A 27,143-nucleotide genomic window follows, 5' to 3' on the forward strand; every position below is an offset into this window, starting at 1 on the left:
CGCGCCACATGTGCACACACGGCGCCCACGCACCGCGTCTAATTGCCTGAGCGCCACCAGAAGATATTATTAATATTTAAAACCTCTCCAGCACCCCCCCCTTCGTTTCCTCGTCACACCAGTCAATATGGCCACTCTGCAACATCACCGGCAGCTTCTCATGCATGGCACGGAAGTGAGCTGCGACTCCAGCGGGGATGGCGCCGTGACCGTGCGGATTACCAACAGCGCGCCACACGTGCATCAACATGAGCCACTGAGGGCTGCCAACAGTGGAGCAGGAGGAGCTGGAGGCTACGGGGCTGTGAGTAAAATGAACCCCAACCTCCACAAATACAGTATCTCCTCCAGCTGCAGCTCAGCAGACTCCAGACCGGCTGCGACCTCTTCTTCGAGGGTGCATAGGAAGGCGCCGCCGCTGTTTGAACGCTCTGCTGCCCAATGCTGGGACCCCAAGTTTGACTCCCCCATCCTAGAAGAGGCATGCCAAGAGAGGTGCTTTCCTCAGACACAGCGGCGCTTCCGTTATGTTCTGTTCTACCTTGCAGTGGCAGCTGTACTCTGGGGAGTATACTTTGGGGTTAATAGTGACCGCTGCAACTCCATGACCTTCCTAGCCCCCACTGCCTCCTTTTTAGTCCTTCTGGTGCTCCTTTTTTTGTTCACCTTTACCCAGCCCTACACATGGCTGTACAACCAAACCTCCTTGCTCCTGATCGCGGTCACCTTCGCCATCACCTTAGCTCCACAGATACAGACTGCTGGCTACTCTGAGCTGGAGTGGGCTGGCGGTGGGAATGCCTCATATCCCTCACCAGACAAAGTAGCATCACCTCCAACCCCTTGCATCTCCCCTGTGGGCACCTTTTCTCTTTGCATGGAGGTTTTGTTGTTGTTATACAGCGTCCTCCATGTTCGTCTGTATGCCTCGGTGATGCTGGGGCTCCTGTATTCTATATTATTTGAGGCATTAGAATGGCTGCCATTGCTTCAAAGGAGTTATGACACTACTGGATGGGGGACAGGGTTAGTGGGTTCAAGTTCTGATTGGGAAGGAGACACCCTCCGCTGGCTGGGCCCGGCCAAAGCTCTGCTCCACTTGTGTGCCCATGTCATTGGCATCCACCTGTTCATCATGTCTGAGGTGCGGTCCCGCAGCACCTTCCTCAAAGTGGGCCAGGCTATCATGCATGGCAAAGACTTAGAGGTGGAGAAGGCCTTGAAGGAGCGTATGATCCACTCGGTCATGCCACGGCGAGTTGCAGATGAGCTGATGAAGCAAGGTGATGATGAGGGTGGTGGTGAGAACTCTGGCAAGCGTTATTCCTCTGGTGCCTGCTCTGCCTCAGCTGTCTCAGTGGGTGGAGGAGGAAGTGGTGGAGCTTCACAAGCCCAAAGTGCCACAAACCCCAAGAGTCACCCTCACAACTATCACAAACGCAAGAAGACCTCCATCCCCCGTGGGCAGATCATCTTCCGGCCTTTCAATATGAAACGCATGGAGCCTGTCAGCATCCTCTTTGCGGACATCGTGGGTTTCACCAGAATGTCTGCCAATAAGTCTGCGCCAGCCTTGGTGGGCCTTCTCAATGATCTGTTTGGACGTTTCGACCGGCTCTGTGAACTAACCTGTTGTGAGAAGATCAGCACCCTGGGAGATTGCTACTACTGTGTAGCTGGCTGCCCCGAGCCTAGACCGGACCACGCCTACTGCTGTGTAGAGATGGGCTTGGGCATGATCCAGGCCATCGAGCAGTTCTGCCAGGAGACGTGTGAGACCGTCAGCATGCGTGTTGGCGTCCATACGGGCACCGTGCTGTGTGGGATCCTGGGAATGAAACGCTTCAAGTTTGATGTGTGGTCAAATGATGTCAATCTGGCTAACTTGATGGAGCAGCTCGGTGTGGCGGGCAAGGTCCACCTGTCGGAAGCTACTGCCCAGTTCTTGGATGACCATTACCAGAGGGAGGATGGGCGGGTGGCGGAGAGAGCCGGGCAGAGTGTGGTGGAGAAACTGAAGGGTAAGTGGCTGTTCACCTCTGACCTCCTAATGAGTTCTCTACGTAAACTGAAAGTCAGTGTGCAGAAGGGAAATGTTTAGTTATAGAAATCACAGGGAGAGAACCACTGGTCTTGTGGAAACACAGGTTCTACTGATTAATGGTCATTACTTTAAAAGATACATTTGCAGTTAAATACCTAGAAGTATATGTTAAAAGCTTGTGATGAAATGCAGAACAATGCAGCAAAGCTAAAAATGTATGACAACAAGAAGAGGAGGACATTACATTTGAAAATAGTCATACACGTATACGTTAAAGGTTGAGCACCTATATTGTCTGAACATGTTCACCTTAGGGTTGGGGCACTTGGTCATCAGGGTTGAGGGGGGTCACTGCATGCCTAGACAGCACTAAAATATGTTATCTGACCAGTTAGTCCGGTTGAAACAGACTACCAACACAAGCAGGAGATCAGGCTACAAGATTAAGAGATTAGAGCGCCAGGAAGAGAGACATATTTTGAGTCATTCATCAATTGGATATCATTAATTCAGTAGCAGTTATTTAATACCAAATGCCACTGTCATTACCTATAGAATTGTATTCAGAAATCACTAAACCAATTAAAGTCATTTAAAATTTGTGAAATATAGAGAATTGAGGACATATATTTAATGCCATTGTGTTGCTCGAGGACATGTATCACCCTCTCTGTAATGACCTTGCTTGTCTTGTGCTATCAGTGGTTTTGTGGCTATTTGTATAAATGATAAATGTGTTATTTTGGGGAAGCACTCTACAGATTTATTTTGGAGCTCCATATTTGAGGCTTGTGCCATTGAGATTAGAACCTTTAATCTCCAAATACAACAAATGGATTTGAAATCCTTTGCTCCAGACAAACGTTGACAACTTGCATAGTAACATTATTAATGGATACTTGCGGCACAGGGATGACAGGATCCATTTGGGATATACAGCTTAGGTATGTGACTGTGGCTCTCACATTAGGCTGATATGTTTGATCATTTTGATGAAATCAAACAAGGTCAGTTTTGCTACACAGATTAGGCTTTCTCTTGGATTAAATACAGTTTTGAACCATACAAAAATCAGTTTAGTTCAGTTCAAAGTGTCGAACCTCCATGGGCTGTTTTCCTCTGTTAGAGCTAAAAAATCAGTGCAAGGTTTGGTTCATATCTCTGACTGTGTCTGTGGCTTGTTGTTGTGGTCGGCCAGAATATTGGACCTGGAGATTGCAGTTGATAAGAGGATGGCTGACCGGCTTTACTGTTTTGAGGCAGGTACTGGATTACATTGAATTAAACAGGTGTCATATTGTGCCCACCACTTGACGGACGGGAATAGTGGTGGGAAGGTGCAGAGACTAGAGCGACACCGGACAGAGGGTAAAAGATACGGAAAGAGATTTGACTTGGCTGTCTGCAACTTGTCCAACATCCACTGCTCATATTGAGTCCTCTCTCTCTCACACACACACACACACACACACACACACACACACACACACACACACACACACACACACTGTCTGTCTCAATACCCTGTGGAAAGCAGCATCAATGGAACTAATCTCTCCAGCAGGGAATTCCTCTTGCGCCATCTAATCTTAGGTCTCTTGCAAACAGAGACAGCCTGTTCTATTGTCAGGCCTTATGTCAGAGTGTATTCACACTTGGCTCTAAATGGTGCCATCACCATTCTCTCTCTATTTCCAGACTGGCGAACAGTGACAGAGTGAGATATTGACATGCAGCTTTTGTTGAGGGAGAGAAAAGGGGAGAATGGCATCTAGTTCCCTGTTGAAACAGAGACCCACAGTTCCCTGCTCAGAGAAGGAGATGACCTTAACAGTTTGCCTCTTTAGCAGTGAGAACGAGGCTTTGACACTGTGTTTTTGTAGAGAAATGGATATAATGATTTCCTTTTGAGAGAAATCTACATACATCTTCCATGTTGAGAGAAATAAATGGTCAGAATCACATACCGAGTGACGTAACTAGTGCTTTGTGTAGGAGAGATGGAGAGAAATTTGTCGAAGCGAGTTAGGGTCTCTGTAAGAGCTCATGATGTTAGTTTGCTCATCTTGAATTTGCAGTTTGCCTGAGATGTCACAACAACAGAATACCTTGAGTTTTATAAGACATCTTTCCCTCGAAAGACAAAACCCATTCCAAAACTCCAGAGTGTGTTAGCTATGTTAGCTCCACTCATCCTTATCAGCCACTGTCACTTCCAACCTATCTATCGTTTCCTTTTACAAAATTACAAAAGAAGAATTACAACATTTTATTGACTTATACTGTCAAATACAAATCAAACTATCCCCCCTCTCTATTGCTTTCCATTCTCTTCCACTCCACACAAACAACAGTTAATACCCAGGCAGTTATTTGGTTTGAGAAGAGGATAAACAGTAGTTAATAATCCCCAGCACATTTACAAACAGACAGAGATGTAGGTGTTATAAATCATGGCGTTTCTTTCTCTTGCCTGACACCTTCACTATCTTTCTGCATTTCAGCTTCTTTTATGCTGAAGTATCATCATGAGTGATAAACTGGATAATTTGGTGCATTTCTTGAAATCCCCTCCTCCCTCTGTTAGCTCTTCTGTCTTACTGCCATTTGCTTCCCCCTCTTTCTGTCTCCTATCCTTTCATGTTCCACATCTTTCCCTCTGCTTTTCCTCATCCTCGTTGTGTTATCACATTCATTGCCTCAGTCTCTCACCTGTCATCCAGGCCTGTACATGTGGTCTGTTGTGTAACACTGCTTTAGTGCTGTCTGTCTGTCTTAAGTCAAGGCTTTGCTATAGATCCCCCAGCAGGCCGAATGATAGCGTGCTTTCAACCATTCTCTTTCTGTTAGTTCCTAAATACCCTTCACCCCGCTCTCTTTTAAACAACAACAGCCAAGCAAACCAAGCTTTGTTCGACCATGAATGCAGCCAGATGGTAAAATACTGTAGTTTGTCAGCAGGAGAAATGCACCATAATTAAGTTAGGCTTGGGCGATAAAACAACAGCGATGTGTACCAGCGATAGACATCAAGAACAGTAAGAAAATTGTTCGGTTGAGTAATCGATAGTTTCACTTAAATGCATTAAATACAATCCGCCATGAAAGCACATAACCAATTTTATGGTCATAAAATGTTCAGCTATATCTCCTAGCCCCAATCTAAGTGATCCATGTTGTGGATTGTGAGGTGTGGTGCAGCTGCAGACAGTGTCCCATCACAATGCAGTACTTTGTCAAGACCATATGAACTGCCAATTCTCACACATCTGCTTTATGTATTTCATGGAAGATGCAGGGATGAGTCATACCTCTGTTGACAAATTCATTAACTATTCAGGTATGCAGGAATTTAAATACTAGGCAAAATAAGCAATATTTCCACGCTTCACAGTACTTTGAAGGAAGATAAGACGTTTAGGCTAGTTCAATACTTTTAGAAAACTAGTAAGTACATCGTAGTAGTATATTATATCCACTTTCATAGTGTGAAGTTCTTTCATAAGATTACAAGATTATGATGCCATTGCTCTAAAATGTAAAATGGTAAGATAAAAACCACACTGGGACACACAGGTGGCTGACTGCTGCTCTCACCGTGGCAGCTTAGGCTAGGCTAATTCTTTCAAATGAAGTCACTACCGCAGTTTTAAAGTCCCAAATCTACAGACACATTTGCTAAGTTGGCAAAACTGTGTTGGTTTAGACTATGCCCCATTGGGTCACTAGATTTGTCTCTTTTAAAAAGTGGTCTTAAAAGTCACCACGTTGCTTGAACCCTGAATCTTACTCTTCTCGTGTCTCTTCTGTCCTTTCCTATCTAGTCCTGCAATGCCTCTTTCTGTTTCTAGCACACATGCACACTAGTATTTGGCTGCAGGTGGTGAAGACTGCAGTTTTCTGCCCAGGGTTTTTGTCTAGCTGGTCTTTATATCCTGCCTGTATCTGCTGCGTTAATGCCTTTTTAGGCTCCCCTTGTTGAGTGTTGTAGCTTGGGGAAATGAGGTCGTGGAGTTTTCAGGCATGTTTGTGTGTGTGTGTGTGTGCGTGTGTGTGTGCATTAGACAGTCTAGAGTTTACAGCGCAGTATAGCAGCATGTTATATATCTGCAGACTCAAGGTTTGGACCTTGAACTGTTCCAGTGGTATCATAGGGTGGCACTGGCACCTTGTCAGATTCAATCTGTGTGAGTCTGGAGGTACTGTGTGTGTGTGTGTGCATATTTGTGTGCTTGCAAAAAAGGTGCTTGCATGCATGCGTCTTTTTCTTTTGGTCCATCCGTGCAGATATACACCCATGTGTACAAACTAATATATCCATCCTTCCAGTGCAGTGTGTTGCCGTCCATGCCCTCAGGCTGGTTAGTCTGTGCTAAATCAAACGTGTCACCTAAATATGCAGCGACAAATGGCAGATCCTTAACCATAACCAGGGCAGCCGCAGTGGGCCACGGGCTCTGTGTTTGACTTTCACTGCTCTCTGGTAAAGGTAACATTTTAACTGTCTCATAGCGAGGTATCTCACTTCCATCCGCCTCCATCGACATTCTGTTGCTCTTTAGCTGGCTGAATAATTTTGTTGTGAAAAATGAGTTTCTTTCCATTGCAAGTGACCGTGTGCTTTGCCACGGTCTTGTCAATAGTTCTCTTGATTGGCAATTCCATCTCTGCAGATTGAGGCTGGTGAAAATCTCCTCTTTCCTCTTGTTTTCTCCTGTGAAGTCATGGAAATTCCACATCTAGATCCCCATGGTGCACTATCAGTAGTTCATTGACCAAAGGCCGATCTAAGTGCCAAATTTCATGGAATACATTGATGAGTCTGTGTGAAATTCTGCTGAGACTGGGACATTCATACTAATAGGTGAAGACAAACAATAAGCTGTCTGATGGTGAAGTCTTCTTGGCTCATTGATGTCATGTAATGTTTAGTTTTTATTCAGGCTGTCTAGGGAAGATGTGCTGTGTAGTTTTTCACCAGCACTGCCCCACTTATATACTTATATATTGTTCATAGCAGGCCAGACAAATCCATGTGTAGCACCTTACAACTACAAGGCAATTCAAAGTGTTTTGCATGAAACATGAAGGCATTAAGACAAAATATAAAAGAAATATAAAGGCAATATAAAACATTTTGACATGTCACAGGAAAAGCACAGGTGTAAATAATAAAATTGATTATGGTTGAATTCCATTTTCAGAAGAAAATTCTTAATTGACATCTTAATTGACAACAACCATTTATGTAATTTTCGGGCAAATACAAACCAAATATTGGTACATTAAAATTTGACAGGCTCTTTACCTCTGAAAAGCTCTTTTGATACAGTATTTCATATTTACATGTTTATTTTCATGTTTTCAGTACATTTCAGTACAGTGCACCTGAAGAAGAAAAGCTGCTGCATTATAGTTGCCTCTCCTCCTCAGATCTTCACCTTTTGATGAGAGCTGCAGCGCTGCATTCGCCTGTGTGTGTGTGTGTGTGTGTGTGTGTGTGTGTGTGTGTGTGCGTGTGTGTGTGTGTGTTTTATAATAAAGATAAGGCGTCCAGGACATAAAACAAAATGACTGATCAAAGTCTTTGTGTCTGAGATACAAAGATGCAATTGTGTATACACAGAGATTTATCACAGAGAGGGTAGAAACTAATTCAGGCCTTTTAATGTTGTCTTTGTACAGTAAACGCCCTGTGTGTGCATGTTTCTCTTTATTTATTTTTCTATCTTTTTTCTCTTTCTTTCTTTCCCACCTTCAGGATGTCCTCTGTTTCTCTGTATGCATACAGCACATCTCTCCTCCCCCCGTGTCTTGTGTTATATGTGTGTGTTTGTGCGAGAGCGATGCTCTGTATAAAGTTAAGAGGAGACAGTTGCCCTGAGGCCTGTGACCCAACATGGTGTTGTTTCGCCCCCGCTACTCATACCTCATTGGGTTTCGGCAACGCTGTCACTACAAGGTTCGAAGGTCAACTGTAATCGTTTGACTAGGTGGTCTTGAAAGTGTGTAAGTGTCTCTGTATCTGACTGTTGTTGTGTTTGATAACAGAATGAAAAGAAAAGTGCTGTCCAGTAACAGCTGAGCCAGGCTTGAATACACTGGTGAGGGTCACAGAAAAGAAAGACAAAAAGGGACTTTTGATGTAGGATCATACATTGTGATTGAAACGGTGGTAATCAGCTGTCTCTTTTGTTTTAGATATTTTTTTGCTACATGTCTTTACCCTAGGTGTGACAGAGAGGACCAGGGTTCATGTTTTATCACTCCCTAATCCGGTCCAGCCTGGGCTTCATGTGACTTGGTGGTGGTAACATACCGGTAAAATGCAGTTTTGAAATTCGCCCAGCTTGTCAAATTCCTCTTCACCAATATTCATGACAGCAGCAGTGTTTTGCTACGCATGGGCCACTCGTTAAACCAATATGAATCAATTTAATTGAATTCCTCACTTTACTGCAGAACTCTTTTCTTTGTCTGTTGTTGCTGCTTGCGCTAACTACAAAGTTGTTTGCTTTATTCAAAACAACAACAAATGGAAAACACATCTCTTGTTGCGTCAAAGAGCATTTTTTTTGAAAGACTCACCAGACTTACAGCAAATATAAAAATTTTGATTTTTCTTTTTTCTTTCAGGGACAATGCACATTGATTAACATCAGTATAAATGTGCCTGTGTTAGCCTTAAGGCTTATTTGCAACTGTTGTCCCATGGCCGGGTGTTAAATTAGTGGATACAGATTTCATCTATGTTTGAGTTATCAGTCATCCTAAACAGTTATTCATATTACAACATTGATTGCTAGGTAACACTAACTTGTGTTTACTGCCAGTCATGTTCCAAAGCACACCATGTGCATTACCAAGATTGTTTTTTTTCCACTTACTCAATCACAAAGTTTTGGAAATTAGCTCCTTCTACATTTGACAATGCACACTGCCAACAGACAAACGTAACTTGCGACACACACATTTTCTGAATAAAACTATCATTCAGCTGACTAAAAGTCTAACGATGTTTAAAGACGTTCAAAGATGAAAAAGCATTATCAATGCTGTTCTGCCTGACTTTGCGGCGCTGCACACATACACATACTGTACAGGAGTGGACAGGAGTTACTGGCATTATGCGCTTCTACAATATTACATTAGGTACATCTATTTTCAATTATCAATAATGCACGTGTATGTTCCAGAGAGGGAAAGGGCGGTGTGGATGTGACACTAAATCATAATTTAACTGTGGCAGCTGGTAGCTAATGAACCAGCAGAGTGTAAGGGGAGGCCAGAAGCACTGATAGCAGTCTTTTTTTCTTCTCTCTCTCTCTCCTAATCCTCTTCTGCATCTCTCACACTCTTTCCTAATAGACTCATTCCTCTCCCAGCTTTCTTTCATTCATCCACCCGACGTATTTCACTGGACGTTTGTCATTCCTATTGCTCAAGAATGTGTTGAGTCAAATGTGTTCGTGTGTGTGTTCAGTGCTGATAAGCGTGCCCAACCCTGTCCTAGCCTGATTGCATGTGTAGTGTGCACACACACGCACACACAAACACACACACCTAGTCTTTGACTAGTCCTTCCTGGCAGTCTGCTGTCCGTGTAATACACCTTTCTATTTTTGGTACAAGAGTTAATGTCTGTAATTAAATAAATCCCAAACAGATGAGTCACCTGCTCATATTGTATTTAATCTTTTTGACAGGTCTGTCCAGTCTTTCCAGCGTGTGTGTGTGTGTGTGTGTATGTGTGTGATGGAGACCAAAGGTTGCACATGCTTATGTTTGTACGTGAGTTGTCAGCCATTCAGTTAAGCATTACATAACAATACATGTGTGTTTGCCTGTATTTAACAGACGCTAAAGTTTTATCTCATAGCTGCAAGAATTCATGTAATGAATTACTGGAATGTTACAGGTGGATTCACTCCCTACCTGGTTACATTTGCTGTTGTTCACTGTTGTCCTGGCCGTGAAATGTGTAGCTGAAAATACCCACCAAATATTTCAACATTATGTAGATATTGATAAAGCTGGCTTGCATAAACTCTCAGGTCGTGTGAAAATACAATAAAAACCCTATGCTTATCAGAGTGGGATGTTGAACTCTGCCTTGTCATGCACATTGCTGGGCATAACACGCCTGTCATACTGTTACTAATTGACCAGTTGATACGGATTGTGTCAGAATAGCCGGGCTGTGTGTGGGTCAAGGCTGGGTCATGGCTTTCTGGCTTTCTTTTGGGGTTGCACACATTTACCTGCTAGTTATTCTGTATTTTGTGTGTATGTGTGTAATGTGACATATTTAAAATTCCACTTTTGCGACAGCTGTATGTGCCAATGTGGCAAACGCAGCTGGTTGTCTCTACTGCCCTGTGTGTGTGTGTGTGTGCCAACTACAGTACGCTCGAGTGGTGCTCTGTTAAACGACTGTACTGAATAATGGATACAGAGCGCGGCCTCAAGCCTGTTAAAAAATCCATGCGCTTCCTTTGCACTGGTTTATATAGCTGAAGTGCTTATGAGAGAGAGAAAGACAGTTTATAGCCTGCATGGGGAAAAGTAGGGATGAGATTTGGGCAATCACAAACCCGATATAAACAAAGACAGTGAGACAAACGCAGACACTTTCAGATGAATTTGCTCAAATGTTTGACTGGCTCATTACACGACACAGTTGTGCAGAAAACAGTCTGGAAGATCTGCATTGACATTTTTTCACAGCTCTCAGTATTTATTTGTTTAATTGTTCAACTGTGTCCAAATCCATTGTCCCAGAAAATCACAGAATACGCAGTGGAACATCACTTTGTCTCTGTTCATTAGACCTGTCTTGTATGCATGTATATATTTAATAATGTAAAAAGAATATACCATATGCTCTGTGGTGTATGGGTGTAGTGCTTCTTATGGTGGAGGGTGGTAGCACCAGTTTAACCATCCCCCATGATGTGTGTGTCTTCATTGACCCTCTATAGTGTATGCCTAGAGTTATCTGGTGTGCCCAGTTTCCTCTAACTACTACTACTTCAGTCAATAATTTCCTCTGTTTCCCAGCGTGCCCTTTGGTCTCATAGAAGCGTCATGAAGTTGTTTTGTTCAGCATTTGTAGGTGGAGAATGACTGCTGGGGAATAGTAAGAGCTGCAGAGTTAGTATCTATAATTAAGGAGAATTGGGAGTTGCACACCTAAGTTACATCCCTGCTTACAATATGTTTTGTGATATCATTGCATGCTGGTCAATTTTAGGCTACTTTTAGTGGAGACATCAGCATCTCTGCCTCTACTTTGATGGATTTCTGCCTGAGTAAGTGTTGAATGTTGATGAAGTAGTGAGACTAGAAATAATCCCTTTTTTCTGGACCCTGAAGCTCTTAATGTGTTGAAGTTTGTGTTTTTGAATCACCAAACATCAAGACGGCTTTATTAGCATGAAAAAAAATTGAAAATGTATATTTTCAGATGCAGCGTTTTGGCACAGCATATCTGAGACGTCTGTCTAAAAATGTAAGTACTGGCCTTCAAAAACTTCTGTATTAGTCAAGTCCTACCATAAACAACATGTAAAGCCCAGTTCCCTGGTGGTTTGTGGAAAGAGTTGTGTGACATTAGAGGGAAGAACAGAAGAGGGAGGGAGAGAAAGAAGAAGGCAGAAGAAGGAGCATATTTTCTGGTCATGACCCTTTCCCAAGGATTTCCCACAGTCTAGCTTAGGGCAGTGGGGGAAGTGTGTGTGTGTGTGTGTGTGTGTGTGTGGTTGACGAGGGGCATTGTGAATCAATGGCATACAGCAGAATGAATCACCCTGTGCAACGACTATATGACTCAAATGAGACCATGCAAAAAAAGTGCCTTTGTGCACACCTAAAAATATGTTTTATGAAGAGAGAGTCTTATAAGGATGATAAACATCTGTCACCCTGCTGCATGTGTGGATTTTAATAACACATAAATACACTGTTAACCTACCTGCGTGCTTAGAGTTAACATGCATGCATGCATGAAACAAAATGACGTGCTAGCCGTCACTGGTGTCCCCTTTGCAGCGGGACCAAGGTTGGTCATTTCTTGCTCAAGGACTGTCCTCTGCCGCTGAGCGACAGCCTCCCTGAGAGAAACTCAGAGCCTCTGTGATGAGAGACACTAAAATGTCTTTTAACAGCTGTGTGTGTGTGTGTGTTTGTGTGTTTATCAGATTGACGCAGTGACAGTCGGAGTGCGTCACTGTTCCTGTCAACCCACTGCATTACATGTCACAAACACACGCACACTTTAAGAGAGAAGAGTCATTGATAAACAGATGGTGATGGAAAAAGGGATATTTGTAGTCTTTAAAGGTTCTACATCGAGTTTTCAGAAAGTCATTAATGACACCACTGGCCATTAAGTGAACGGCAGTCATCATCCTGTTGCTCGTGCCCGCAGTCTGTAGGCGCAAGTAAGCCACAAAAGTGAAGTGACATACACCAGAATGATTTACTGTGATTTACAATAACGTTGCTATCTGTAATGTTCCTATATTTTATATAGCATTGGCTCTGCGATACAAACTAGCTTACCGTTTGCAAGTTACTTCATCAGCTAATGTTACGAAGCAACCAACGCCAGATCCATGCCGGATAGCTAATTTACAGCTAGCTGGCTAAAATGAACGTTACCTTAGCTCAGGTTAAGTTAGCGAGTTGTCCACCCCTGCCTTGCATTGCTCTTGGCTAGTAGAAAACGTTAGTTATACACTGGGTTGGGCAATATGTTTTTCCAGCCGGCCACAGTCGGCCCAACAGCCGGCAATTGCCGGTATATTCGCGAGCCATGACCCCCGAGAGCTGGGAGATTCGCTATGCTCCACAATCCCTCTTAGCTTTCTTAAGTCTGATAAATAAACTCACAAAATGTCAAATGAAATACTCTTACACCTACTTTCCTTACTAAACAGAAAAAAACTATTGTGTACCTTCTGAATTCAAGTTTCTCTCGCCCACCGGACTAAGACTAGCTTAATTAGCTTATTAACTCATCATAAAACACACTTCAAACAAACTAAAACTCACCAAAACCGTCTTGGTGAGTCTTTCGACTGTTCCAACAATCACCAACTCCGTTTTGGTGGAGATAAGCCCTTAACATATAATATATATATATATATATATATATAAAATATTCTGTCTGTAACGTGACTCACTGTGTTCCCCCGCTGCCTCTCTGGGTTAGCTCGCTGAACGAGAGCCCGTTGCTGAGCTGCGGCTCTCAAAACCAACCCTATAACGTTAATACACCTTTGCTTTGTACCATTACATCATTTATTGTTGGCTAAAAGCAACGCAGTTTGTCATACATCAGTTAGTATCAGTATTTTGCTAGCGATATTGTTAGCGAGCAAGCTAAGGTTAACCAGCTAGCTGTAACTTAGCTACTGCATGGATCTAGCGTTCATATTGTGAGCTGATAAAGTGATTTGCAAACGGCAAGCGAGCCAAGTTATCAGCCAGATCTGTGTTTTGGTGGATGCCGGTCTTTTGTTGACGGTAGGTGACTGAGCTGAACATGGAGCTGAAGAGAGGCTAAGCACTCGGGAGCATGCATAATCAGATAATAATAATATTAATAATAAGATCCTCTGGAAAACAGTCCCGAGTCCTTTACATAGAAATCAGTCCACAGGCTGTTATAGGCAACTGGGAAAGTCGGGGAGGGTCTCATTTTTTAAGTGACGTTAAACTCCGTTCACACATGGCAATAAAAATGTATTAAAAAATGTCATTTGTTGCATATTGATACATATGGTACCTTTTAATTATTTTGCCTTTATTGGACAGATGTAATATTAGTGGAAAACAACAGGAAGAGAGAGAGGGATGACTATGGTTTGGGTATAATTTAGATTTTATCAGTTCTGATTCCAATTCTGCTCATCAATCTGTTGTTTTTGAATACTCCTTCCAATTCATGTTGTGTTATTTGAGCATAAAAAGACATATGATGCAAAAAAACCCACCTTTGCTTTCACCAAGCGGTATTGTTTCTCACTTTTGGAACTGGTTCCAGTTAGAACCAGTTCTCGATACCCTACCTACCCAAGGAATGAAGTGACAAAGGTCTTGAGTTTGACCCAAAAGTAAGAAGTCATGGACATGAAGTACACGTCCACTGATCCACCAGGCTGCCCATAGATGCTTTGTTAAATCCTAGAGTATTATTTTGAAAAAGAGATCAAGGAGGTGGAGAGAAAAGAGAAAGGGAGGAAGGAGAGTGAGTGAGGAACTCCCTGGACTCAAAAGATGGCACAAAAGAGGGAAGGGAGGAGGGATGGATAGATGGGAGGGTATTTGAAGGAGGATCGTGTGAGAGCCTCATCCCTCGGTTCCATCAGCGTGTCCAAATATGGAGGCATCTGCTATTGCACGAGGCCTGTTCTCAAGACCCGCCACTGACCAGGGAGAAAACTGGAGGGTAGGGAGGGAGGGGGTAGGGAAAAAAAGAAAGACCGGTGGGAGAAAGTTTACGTGAAAGGAAGATGGCTGAAAAATGAGAGAAGGAGACAGCAGAGACAAGAGCTAAATATAAAGAAAGGTAGTGAGAGGCGGCGAGAGATGTAAGGTTTGGCAAGACAAAAGACAAGAAGTTGAAGGCGATGGTTAGACTGATAGTTGAGGAGACGTTGGACAGTTGGAAGGCCAAGTCTGCGAAAAGGGAAAACAAATTGAAGTCTATTTTTAGTGCTGGAGTTGTTTATTTTTTGACTGTTCCAAGCAGCGAGATGAAAGTGAAGAATGAGAGAAAAGGGTTAGATGAAGCTCAAAGAGAGAAGGGGAAGTTAAGCCACTGTCTGTCCTAATTTGTCCTTTTCTGCTTCAGTTTTGAGGTTGACTTATGGTACTTTGATGCTTAACTGGTTTCAGTAAATGTTGTTTGTTAAGTGTCTCTCTTTGTCTCCCTCTGTCTTTCACGTCCACAAACATGTTCACTTTTCTGTGTGTGGGACCAGAGGGGAGTTGGCGACCTTTGGGTCACTGGGGATGGTTTTGATCATGTGGTTGGAAGCCGCCATAAGGTCAAAGGTCATTTGTCAGGAAGTGCAGAGTCCGGATTGGGACGGCCCTCTGGGGATTGTCTGAAATGTCAGCTTCAGTCTAAAACGTTCACCCAGACACTCTCACAGGGGGACGGGGTGTGTGTGTGTGTGTGTGTGTGTGTGTGTGTGTGTGTGTGTGTGTGTGTGTGTGTGTGTGTGTGTGTGTGTGTGTGTGTGTGTGTGTGTGTGTGTGTGTGTGTGTGTGTGTGTGCTTTACACATTTTTGAGTGGGTATGTGTGTTAATTCCTGTGTGAGTTTGCACACAAGCCTTTTAGAGGAATTGTTTTCCAGGAGCTTGTGTGTGTGTGTGTGTGTGTGTGTGTGTGTGTGTGTGTGTGTGTGTGTGTGTGTGTTGGCATGCAGTATGGTTAGAGGGTGAGAGTGTGTGTGTGTGTGTGTATGTAGGCCTACAAGGCTGTGCAATCATTCACCTGAACTTGTGTGTGAGTGAGCAACTATGTTGGTAAGAGTAGATGCGCAATGTAGGGCTGCAACTAACGAGGATTTCCATAACCAAGTCATTTGTTTTACCGGTTAATTAATTCATCTTTGATTCAGTATGACGTCAATATATAATATACATATCAATCAAATAGTGAAAAAGACACATCACACCTCTTTAGATAGATTGTTTTGTCCGACAAAAAGTCCAAAACCTCAAAATATTCTTTTTACAATGATATGATATAGAGAAAAGCAGCAAATCTTTGCATTTGAGAAGCTGGATGCAGCAAATGTTTGACCCTTTTGCTTAAGAAAGGATTTAAATGTTTATGGTTGTTAATTATCAACATCGTTTAAGGATAATTTTCTGTTGTTCGATTCATTTACCAGTTGTTTCAGCACTAGTGTGATGTGTTTGCATCTGTATGCAGGGCTGTGTGTGTGAGTAGGGAGTGTGTTCGTAGGTGAGTTATTTTCTGATGTGTGTGTCGATGGTGTGTATGGTCTTCGGGTGTACATGTGGAATGTGACGACTCAGCTATGCTTCCTCTCCATTCATCCTTCTGTTCATTCATTCATTCATGCGTATACACCTTTTACATTTGGTCTTGTGAAAGTGACATGAGTGTGTTTGCACGTTGGGGGTGTTTTCTAATAAAGGAGGATATGAGGGGCAAAGGCGATCACATTGCAGTGCACTACCTTGGATGAGTCATACACGCAGGAAATACCAAGTTTGTGTGTGTGTGTGTGTGTGTGTGTGTGTGTGTTTGTTCTGATATATCGTCCATCCAATGTGTCTCAGATGCTGCATATTTCCTGTCTTGTGTGTAAAGGGCTATGCCCTCTTGCCTTGTTTGGTTTGTGTGGTCACTCCACATACCTACACACACACACACACACACACACACACACACACACACACTCACACCCACACACTGTCAGTCAGTGTCAGTTTTGTTGCAAGTGTAATAATTCAAATGTGTGCATGTGGTTCAGTTTTGCATTCAAGGCCAAATTAGTGTCTGCTTGATGCTGAGTCCTTCATTAGAGTGAAGGTGTGGATTGAGGAAGAGACTTGCTGTGCAACCCTGCTCCCAAACTGGGTTGAACACAAGTTTTGACTGGGCCTGGTTTTGAGGAGGCTTTATTAGGGATGGATTTATTTAATTGATGTTATTAAACTTCACTTACATTATAAAGAAACAAGTCTAAAAAATGAGACAAAGTGTGAGAGGGGGTGATAGTGCCTGATTGGAACTTTGTAAGGTAAATTATGTGCTGTATGTAGGTCTGTGGTTTGCCAGTTATGTGTATGTAACTGCAGGTGCAGACTTTATTCTCTGTGACAGCAGACATTTACCTGGGACAGCAGTCTCACATGAATGGGGTCAAACTGGGGCTTGAATGTACATTAAGGCAAGGTAAGGCTGTCTCACACAGGTCTGCTGTATGAAAGGGAAATAATTCTTAGCACTACTTGGGCATATGTGTGTGTACACCTGCAGGTATCTGTGTGTGTGTGTGTGTTGTTTTTCTTAGTGTCTTTGAGTCTTCAGAAGCTTGAAAAGAGTGTAAAAGTTTTAAAAATCTATACTGACTTACTCTGGAAGTGTAATGTAAAGATGTAGCCAAACCATCAGTAAGTCAGTAATTTCCATGTTTTGCTCATATTATCACATGTAGTTTAGGTTGTGTTGGGTCTTCAGGTCTGCCCATGTGTACATGACTAGGTGACTGTACATACTGTATGGGAATTTCTTTGGGTGTGTGTGTGTGTTTGTACGTCTGTGTGTATTGTATTTGTTGTAGTAGTAGTAGCTGTCCTCAGCTGAACCCTCTCTGCTCCGTCCAGCTGGTCTGAATAAATCAATAAAAACCATTGAGCTGGATTGAGACTTTAACGTGCTGGTGTCAGTTTCTCTCTCAGAGTGCTGCCTTTACAGAACCTGGAGAAGATCAATACACCCACACCCACACCCACACACACACACACACACACACACACATGGGCAGATATTCACACACACAAGGAAGCTCTACAGTGTGTTTCAGTGACGTTGGCTGCACAAACTCAGTAGTTAAGGATTAGCTCTGTTATGCCGTCAAGCTTGGATAAACACACAGAAGATACATGTGGCTCTTTATCATATCTTGAAAATAGTTGACACTCATACATTTGCACTTGAGCACACACACACGAACTTACTGTGCACTTGACGGTCGGAAAACTGGAATTCTTCAGTGTCTATTATGTCAAGCCTTTAAACGCCCCCACAATTCAAGGCCTGTTTTAGAGCTTAGAGCAGGCTGTTGATAAAGTTAGAAAGCTGAAATGGAAGTAGACAAGGAATGTGGGTTATGTGAAGCATGCTAAACTACTCAGTGACCTTCAAAGTGCTCTCGGTCTCTCCCTCCCCCTTGCCATCTCCTCTCCGCTATGCCTGTGTCTCTAACTTGTCAGCATTTTGCCTCTCATGCAGGACGCATGCTAGAGTAAGATCACAAAATAAGCGTCTGCAGTCACTGTCTGCTTCTACCTCTCTGGCCGCTATTTTCCAGCCTTTACTGACATGAAAGTGAGGTTTTTCTGTCACTTCAGCAGCCGATTTCAGCCAACTGCAGACTGGAAGTAAGACTATATGTATAATATTTATAAAGACTTGTGTCTTTTATGTTTACATTTATAGAAGCTAGGGAGTCTCTTGTACCTTAGCTTTGTATAAGGTTTAATATCCTTCTAATAGACCTTTCTCACAGATGCATTTTGACATATCTCAGTTGGAAAAGCACAAGTCTAAATAATAAAATTAATGACGGATGAATGAGGGATTCCATTTAGCTGCTTCAGTTCCAGGGTCCTGGTATTGTGGATGCTGGCTCATGGCCTACAGGGACACTTGCAGGATGGCCCTGCATCTTAAGGCACGTCTGCGTTGTCTTCAGTGTCTGGGTGTGGTGGTGGCCGCTTCGCTGTTTCCCATGATAAACTGGTCACATTTTTGTTTTGACTGTTTGATGGTAATCGTTTGTCACTTGGGATGGGATGCTACCTGGGAAATTGGAATCAGAACTGATCAAATCTAAATTACACCCAAACCATAGTCATCCCTCTCTCTCTTCCTGTTGTTAGCCATGTTCTAATGCTGTATACACTACATGCAAATCAACAAATATAATTTCAAATATTCAAATCAGAATTATTGGGAAGAATACAAACGACAAATCAAAGGAAAAGGTGTTACTAGTGGCCTCCAGAACAGCTTCAGCGCTCTTTGGCACAGATTCTTGGCATAGTCTCTAAAACTTTACTGGTGGGATGAACACAATATTTTTTTGATGATGGTTGAAAGGGCATAGCATTTAATTGACATAATTTTCAAACTCATCATACATGTCTTTTCATGGAACAGCATGAAGAGAAGAAAAACATTTACACTATTATCCTATAATTAGTCTTTTTACGTTTCTGTCACTTCAGACAGGACAAATGCAGAATACTGCAGATTAAGAAGAAACGATAGCGATACAAAAGAGCAATTTATTTACTTGTGCTCCTTTCTCTCTGAATAAGGTTCACTATTACGTGACCCACTTGCTCGAGCTGTTTCTCACAACAAATCGACCTTCTGTCTCTGACGGCGACCTGCTCTGTGTGACAGTGAGCGTTCAGAGATCAAGAGCTAAATAGAAAGAGGCACACAAGCCATCGCCAGGCCTGCGATTCACAGCCATATGCTTCACTTGTTGAACAGAGAGCCCCTGTTAACATCCATAAAAAATCTGATAGAGTACACAACTCTTACCTAAGAGCTAATGGACGGCAGAGAACAGCGGTGAACCTTTGCATGACTGTGTGTGTGTGTGTGTGTGTGTGTGTGTGTGTGTGTGTGTGTGTGTGTGTGTGTGTGTGTGTGTGTGTGTGTGTGTGTGTGTGTGTGTGTGTGTGTGTGTGTGTGTGTGTGTGTGTGTGTTGAAGTCCCATAAATGGCCTTTGTCACCTGCTTGGCAAAGGACTCAAAACCCTAAGTTAGGGCTGTTGTTGGCCTAAAGGGCTGAGGACGCCTGCCAAGTCTACACTGTCCCACGGCCCGGAACAAGACACACAGTACTTCCAGACTCCCAAGATAAGTTCATTGTTAGTTACGCATTCATAACTAATTTTATTTATGCACACAGGGAAGCAGGACAAAAAGCTGTGGTGAAACTCAGTCATACCCATTGGTTCCACTGTGGCCAACTTAACCTCTGGTGTATCATTTTATATTTGCAGTTCATGGCAGATTAATCCTGTATCAGTGAAATGATCATACACCACATCATATAAATTGATTGCTGACGTCTGATTAATGTGATAAACTTGCAGTTTTTAAGTCAAGCTGCTATTCTTATTCCACTTTATTGAATCCTAAAATCACAAGAGTTCAATGGTTCCCTTAGTCGTTGTGAGTAGCAGGTTGGAAAAGCATTTATTGAAATTGAAATCCAGGGATGGTAGCAGTGTACCACTACAGCTGCTGCTCTACAAAATGTCCTATTTGTTGTTGTTTTAATACTCTCATTAGTTTTCTGTTACACTCACTCACTAAAAAGTGGAGAGAGTAGAAGACAGGGAGTAACTTGTACAGAGAGGGAGGATCAGAAGAGATATTAAAAACTGTAGGTGCATCCAGTGAGAGGAGAGACGGGCAGACATGGGGGGGATGCTCATCAGTCACACTTACACATGCTGACACGTCATTGCATATCTTTGATACTTTTTTCTGTACAATTATTCTGTTTTGCCTCCAACAGAGAGCAATCCAGTCAATCCAGTTCACTTATAAAGCACAACATGCATCAAAATTAACCGAGTTGTCAGCGAGGGGCAGGATCAACTTTTTAAAGGATAATTCCAGAGATTTTTTTGTTCTTATTTTATACTCACATATTTTCAATGGCTCCATGGGCTCCAGATCATTTCCAAACGAAATAGTAGTAAATAATAAAATGATAGTAATACATAATACAGTATATATATATATATATAAGCCCTTATCTCACAAAGCTCACTGATGTAGGAATTGCCTGTTGCTACAAAAACACAGAAGAAGTGTTGAAAATTGGCTTCAGTCTGTGCTGTAGGGACAACTTGTGTCCATGGTGCGGGGATGCCTAAGGGGTGTCTTAGTGTAAATGGTATACAATGAAATGTAACATCAGCAATCAGTTTGAGGCAGGGAGCCCATAAAGACCCCTAGACCAGGTCCCTTTGTGGCCTACAGTTGCTCCTCCAGTCATCACCATGCTAACAAGGTTAGCACCTTTAGCTGTTTGAACAAAGAGGCCAGCTAGCCAGGTTACTGTGTGTTTGGACAGACTGATAGCAGCTGGCTGCGGGCCACCACTCTAATCCACTGTTTGTGTATTTCCTTGTTGGCCCTACACCAGTGTGAACATGGTCAGAGCTCTGGGCTGATGTGCAAACATAGTTGGTGAAACACCCAGTATTGCATTACCACCTGCTCAGTGAGTGTGTGCATCAACAAAGAGTGGCTGGTGATTGGCTGAGGGTATGTCTGCCACAAATTATGATTTTCACAAATGTAAAAAAATTATGAGATCCTCAAATTGTATTGTGTGATTTCAAGTCAGATTTAGTCTCATCAACATCCCAAAAAAACTGTTTATTTTCATTATGATAGAAATTGAACAAACATTTAAATGGATATAAACTGACTTATTGTTTCAGCACTAGATTAGAGTCCCTGATGTAATATGCAGCAATCCTCACGTGAGAGGATTTGTTTCCCAGAGAATGTTTGGCATAAACAAATTGCTCATCACTTTGCGGTGGTCCAGCTTCCTGTGTTGTTGAAAGAATTGCGTTCTCAGTTTCACTGCCAACAGTTATGCTTTTTAGGAACATCTCACCATTAATTGCCACTGTTTTGATTTCTGTGAATGACAACAAAATCCACTTTAAAGTCAAACCAAGCAATGAAAATCATGATTATGGAGTTCTAAACAGAAGGGGTTTTCTGATTGTGTTTCTCCTCAGGGCTGAAAACCTACCTGATCTCAGGGAGGAAGTTGGAGCATGATGCGCAGTGTGGCTGCTCTCAGGTGGGACTGTCAGGCGGAGATTTTGTTGGGGTCAGCCTGTCTTCATGCCCTCAGCCCCGGACACCGGACCTCATCCCTGGGGGAGCACAGGCTGAGCCGCCCCTGCTGCCCCACCAACCGCCAGACAGGATCGGGGTAAGTCAGACGAGACAAAAAGTTGAGGGTGGAACATAGAGATGGATACCTCTGCTGTTCAGTCTGTGATGGGTTCTGCTAATTTCTAAAAGAAATGATGATGACTGTTGCATTATTACACACTTTCTTTGTGGCTGAAAACACATCAAATACAGCTCTAATTAGCATTCACTGTTCTTCTGCTCCTCATGATGGCTGTTGTCATGAATGTTGCTTTTCATACGATGATGATAATGATGGCTGTAACCAGTGGATCAGTTATTCTGCCAAATCTAGATGGAGGGATGTTTTGCAAATATTAGGTGGTGTGTCATTTTGTGACCCACACACCCAGGTATGAGTCTAACTTATAATGAAACAATGCTCCTATCTGTCTAAGTGATGTTGTTATATCAGACGATGCTTCTGTGTGATGTGTTTTAATTTGTCAACCCCCCCCCCCAACTGTCCTTTTCTCTCTTTAGCCTCCCTGTGTGTCCTGTAGTGTGGTCTTGTCTTCGGGGGCAGAGCAGAGTGATGATGTGGCTGTGCTGAACGGCTGCCAGGAGGAGCACAAGACCAGCAGTGCCAAAGTATAACACACACATGCATGAACTGTGACGGCACCAGTGCATTTGTCAAGCACCCCTTCGCCCTTTGTCACTTAAGCTACTCAACAATCATGCCCTGTGTCCCTCCCTCTTTGTGACCTTTTTCTTGTCCCTATTTTCTTCTTTGTCTTCTTCACCTTCTCCGCCCCACCCAGTTCATCCCAGGTCACAGCCCCAGGGCAGTCAACGGTCTCCTGAGTCCCCCGCTGGAGGACCCAGTGCGAGCCAGCCAGAGCTCCCTGTGCGACATGCTCCAAGAGAAAGAAAAAAAGACCAGCACTAGCACGGGGACCGGCACCAGCCTAGGTATGGCGGGCGGCACAGGGGCAGCGGGCACAGGAATGGACCACTCCGCCCTGATCCAACTGCGTGCCAAGAACTTCAGAGAAAAGAGCGACGCCCACTTTGTGGATGTTATTAGGGAGGACAGGTGAGCAAAGAGGTGAAGAGGTAGAATATGGACTGATAATACCACTCAAGGGTGGCTGATTATGTATGATTAGGTGATAGTGTGAGTAGTGAAGGGATCCATTTGGTCATGAATAATTTTTTATAACTTTCTAAATCAGTAAGCATCAACTGAATTAATTGTATAAACCTCTCTACATAATTTTCAGGGTGTGTATCTATCCACACCAGTCTATCACAGCGATAATACATAGCATTAGACAGACACATTCACTCTCACATTTTACATGTCTTTGGAGTGAGGCAGGAAACACACGCAAACACAGATATAAACATGCAAACTCCATGCAAAAAGGCCTCAGGGTGCTCTTAGAAATGAAATGCAAAAGGTTTGCCACTGTCATTTCCATTTGATACCTCGATAACTGTACATGCAGAGGCCATTTCCAGCCTTTAACTTGTTCGCTCTGGTCCCAATCAGTGGATGAATTGGTAAACATGTTGCGTTTCCAGCTTTGGTTCAGTTTCTTTTCACACAAAAGAAAAAAATCCCAGCAAACCAAAATGCATCACTAAAAGCCATGTGAGAAAGTTCAGTCCGCTCATTGGTTAGATGTGTCTGGGGCGGGAGAGAGAAAGTAAACACAGGAAGAAGGTTATGAAGAAATCTGCAAAAATATCAAGAAGAAAACGTACTTTGTTGTTAGTCCAGGTCAGACCTCGATGTGTTCTCCAGCTAGCTGTCAGCAACTGTTGATGGTGCTCATTCACATCCCAGTATGTAAAACACACCAGAATATGTTTATATGGAATCATATATTACCTTATATTTGGTCTTGTTTCTCTGTGGTTCAGTCTGATGAAGGACTACTTTTTCAAGCCACCCATCAACAAGATCAGCCTCAATTTCCTAGAGAGACCTCTGGAAAAGGCCTATCGCAGCAGCTACAAGGAGGAGGTACACACACACACACACACACACACACACACACACACACACACTTCTACGTCTGTGCTATCATACCTCTAAGAAGTTTGAATTGAATTGACTTTTTTCATTACCCTACTTGTCACTGTACTCAGCGCTAGTACTGGTGAAATATCCTGACTTTAGAGACTTTTCCTCATTTTCCTATCCTTGTGAGGATATTTGTCAAGTACATGGAAGGGAAAAAAAAGCACAAACACATATAAACAGATATCACATGTAAAAAATATCCCTAGGAAAAAATAATGACAAAAATGTATGTTATAATACATCTTAGGGTCTTGGATAGTGTGCTTTGTGTCTGTGTGTGTGCGTGTGTTTGTGAGTGGAGGGTGCAGATTTTATGCCACAGTGGTGCAACACACTCTCACACACTCAGGAACAGTTCCAGCCTTGCAGCCCCCTGCTGTTACAACAGTGTTACTGCAGAGCTAAAAAAAAACCCAGTGTTAGTGGTGGTCAGTGGTGGTCAGTCTTTGTTCTTGGTTAAGACTTCCTGGCGAAGCTATGAAGTAGAAACTCCTGATAATGAGTCTAACTTTGCCTATGTTGTTCACTTTTATTTATATTTTTTATTTTATATTTTAGATAAAGATAGCTTTCACTGTTTACTCGTGTGTGTTTAAGGTTATATTTGACAAATGGTTTGTTTTACTTTAGTTTTTTAATTTAGTTTCAGTTCTGTTTTTACTAGTTTTGTTGAAATATTTGTTTAAAAGATATAGTGATATGTAGTCAGGTCAGCACATATATATTATTTTATATTTCTTTTAAGACGGGTACTTTGTAATGGACACATTAACCCATGTATCCTAAAATATATATAGTATATATATAACATAATATAATATTTTTCAAGTACATTCAGTAACATCTAAACAAACAAAAAAACTAAATTGTGCACATAAACAAACTTACATATAAAAGTATGCTAAAAATGTAACAACTGGACTAGATTTTAGTTTAGTTTTTGTTTACCTGTCGACAGGATGGTTTCAGTTTAGCTGTAGTTTTTTTCACAGACTAAAAAAAAAACACATTTTCAGACAGTTTTAAACACACACCTTTCACCATACTACACATAACGGCTTAGATTTAGTTTTGTTTGTCTTTTCTCTATGTTTTATTCTTTACCCTCCAGGTGAAGAACCAGGTTCAGGTGCAGACTTTTGCGAGCTCTACCTTCAGCTCTTTCCTGGACGTTCTCCTCAGCTGTTTTGTCTTCCTGGCACTGACACTGGCCTGCTTCCTTCCGCCTCTGGTGAGCCCATCCACCGTGGGCCCTCCAGCTCCCGCTGCCCTGGCCCTGGCTCCCCTAGCTGGCCTGTTGGAGCTGGCCTCCCTGGTGTTGTCCATACGGTGAGGAGGCCAATTAAAACACACTCACACACACACATATAATACTATACTATATAAAATAATACATTCATTGTCTCAAACTTTTTTTGATTTTTGTGAAAGAAAATGACAAGAACTCTGTGTTTTCCCCAGATTTAATTTATTTTCCTGGCAGGATGGAAAGGCCTCTGAAAACGTCTTTTAGGCTGTTGTGTTGTCTTTGCTGTGTTTTCAAATTGACTGCTGTTGTGCTTGGTTGGAATAAAAGCCTGTATCTCTTGGGCCTCAGTGGCACAGGATTGAAAACCACTGATAGACCATCACGCAACGCAGCACCACAACTCTCCACTGAACAAATGATTGCATGTGGTCGTTGGCTCCCACACCAGAATGGATTAACTTCCCCCATCAGATATGAATGGCTCATGTCCAGTTATTTGTGAAAGACCAATGATGTCCTGGTACCAAGTAGAGTTCCAAACCAAAAAAAAAACCTTTCTACTTGGAGTTTCCAGTATTTGAAGTGCTAAATATGTCTTTTATTTGTTTTGTGGTGTGTTTTTATGGGTGTGCATGCATCCCAGTGGAGAGTATTTAAAAACAAATTAATTTTCACGTATTGCCTACCAAAAGTGGACAATAAATCTTCCTCTTCTTGCTGGGACTTGGACAGCATAGCTGTGTTTTAATAAAGTGTCTTAATTAAGGACTGATGAGAGTGTGCTGCAGTTTTTCCCTGACTGAGCTTGAAGAGGTGGAGTGAGAGTAATAGAGGGATAGATAATATGTTTTTCTTTACTCTGCGTGATGTTTTGGTTGATTTTCGTTTTGGGCTCATTCACACAAGTTTAAGAAGAATTGATATTGCTTTAGAGTGCTGGAAACTCATCCTCCATTGTCTCCTCCTAACACTTTGTCCTCCTCTCCTCTCCTGCAGTATGGCCTTCTATCTGGAGGAGGTGATGAACTGTACCCGCTCCCTGCTGCTGGTGGTCTCTGGATGGGTCCCCCGTCACGTGATTGGGGCTGTGTTAGTCTCCCTACCTGCCATATCTGTCTTGTCCCACCTCACCCGCAGCGTCCACTTGCCCCTCCAGGTAAACATGTCTATTGGTGGGTGGTAGGATCAAAACTGACTGTGTGGGTGAATGAGTAAAAGGGAAGAGGCTGTGCTGTAAGTGTGTCCATCACTGTCCTAAGAATCCTGCTCTGGAGAAATGGGCTTCACATCACACTGTTTGCAGCTTGGTTGATGACTTGTTTGGTGTCTTTTGTAGTCCTAAAACAATTAGTTGAATATTAGATTTGTTGTGATACTCACTACTATTGCTGCTGTCAGCACTACTGCGAAGGCTGCCATCACTGTTACCATTTGTACTAGTACTGCAGCTGATTTAACTACTGCTCGTACTGCCTCTGCAGTTACGGGGGAATCTGCTAATTGTGGTAGTGGTACACGCTATAATGATTTGCCCTCACTGATATCTCAAAGCCAAAGTAAGCAGAGAGGAGTCGGACGGATTGAAACCTTGCCCGTGGTGGTCTGAAGCCAGAGATCCTTGGAGACAAGCAGAGCCGTTAGCTGGCATTAGCCCTGATAGGAACTGTAGAAGGAAAACAGCTAGGAGTCTTCAGTAGGCTTCCCCTGTGGACCTTGGCACCAGAAATGTTGACATTTCTTCTTCTCTGAGTCCTGCATGTGAGAAGATTGAGAGCAGCCACACTTTGCAGCGTTTTTGTGCTGTTTTGAGTCAAGGCCATATCCAGCTCTGTATTAGTTTGACTCCATCCATCCAGCGTTGCGCCAACGGCTGCTTGCAAGATGTGTGGTGTGTTGATATCTTGTTTTTCAAGGATTTTCAACACCCCATTTCTCTATCCATTTCTGTCGCACCCTGCTCTGTCTCTCCCCTCCCCTCTTTCCATCTCTTCGGGGCTTGAAGATCAAAGCGGTAGTCTCAAGGAGGGTTGTTAATTAGACATGCAGTTTTCTGGACTTTAATGCCTTTGAAGA

General features: G+C 42.8%; 1 protein-coding gene across 1 annotated transcript; it reads left to right on the forward strand.

The window, feature by feature from the left end:
* Positions 1–77: 77 nt before the first annotated feature.
* On the forward strand, positions 78–26,226 carry LOC139307079 (adenylate cyclase type 9-like; the record flags this gene model as incomplete). The annotated part of the gene is made up of 7 exons (XM_070930964.1): positions 78–2,021; positions 21,606–21,805; positions 22,270–22,377; positions 22,551–22,825; positions 23,659–23,761; positions 24,933–25,150; positions 26,067–26,226. Coding segments are annotated over exons 1-7 (2,958 nt in total), but the record flags the coding sequence as incomplete, so codon positions are not given.
* Between the last annotated feature and the right edge of the window lie 917 nt (positions 26,227–27,143).

This window comes from Enoplosus armatus, assembly GCF_043641665.1.
Source record: "Enoplosus armatus isolate fEnoArm2 chromosome 2 unlocalized genomic scaffold, fEnoArm2.hap1 SUPER_2_unloc_1, whole genome shotgun sequence".
Taxonomy (NCBI): Eukaryota; Metazoa; Chordata; class Actinopteri; order Centrarchiformes; family Enoplosidae; genus Enoplosus; species Enoplosus armatus.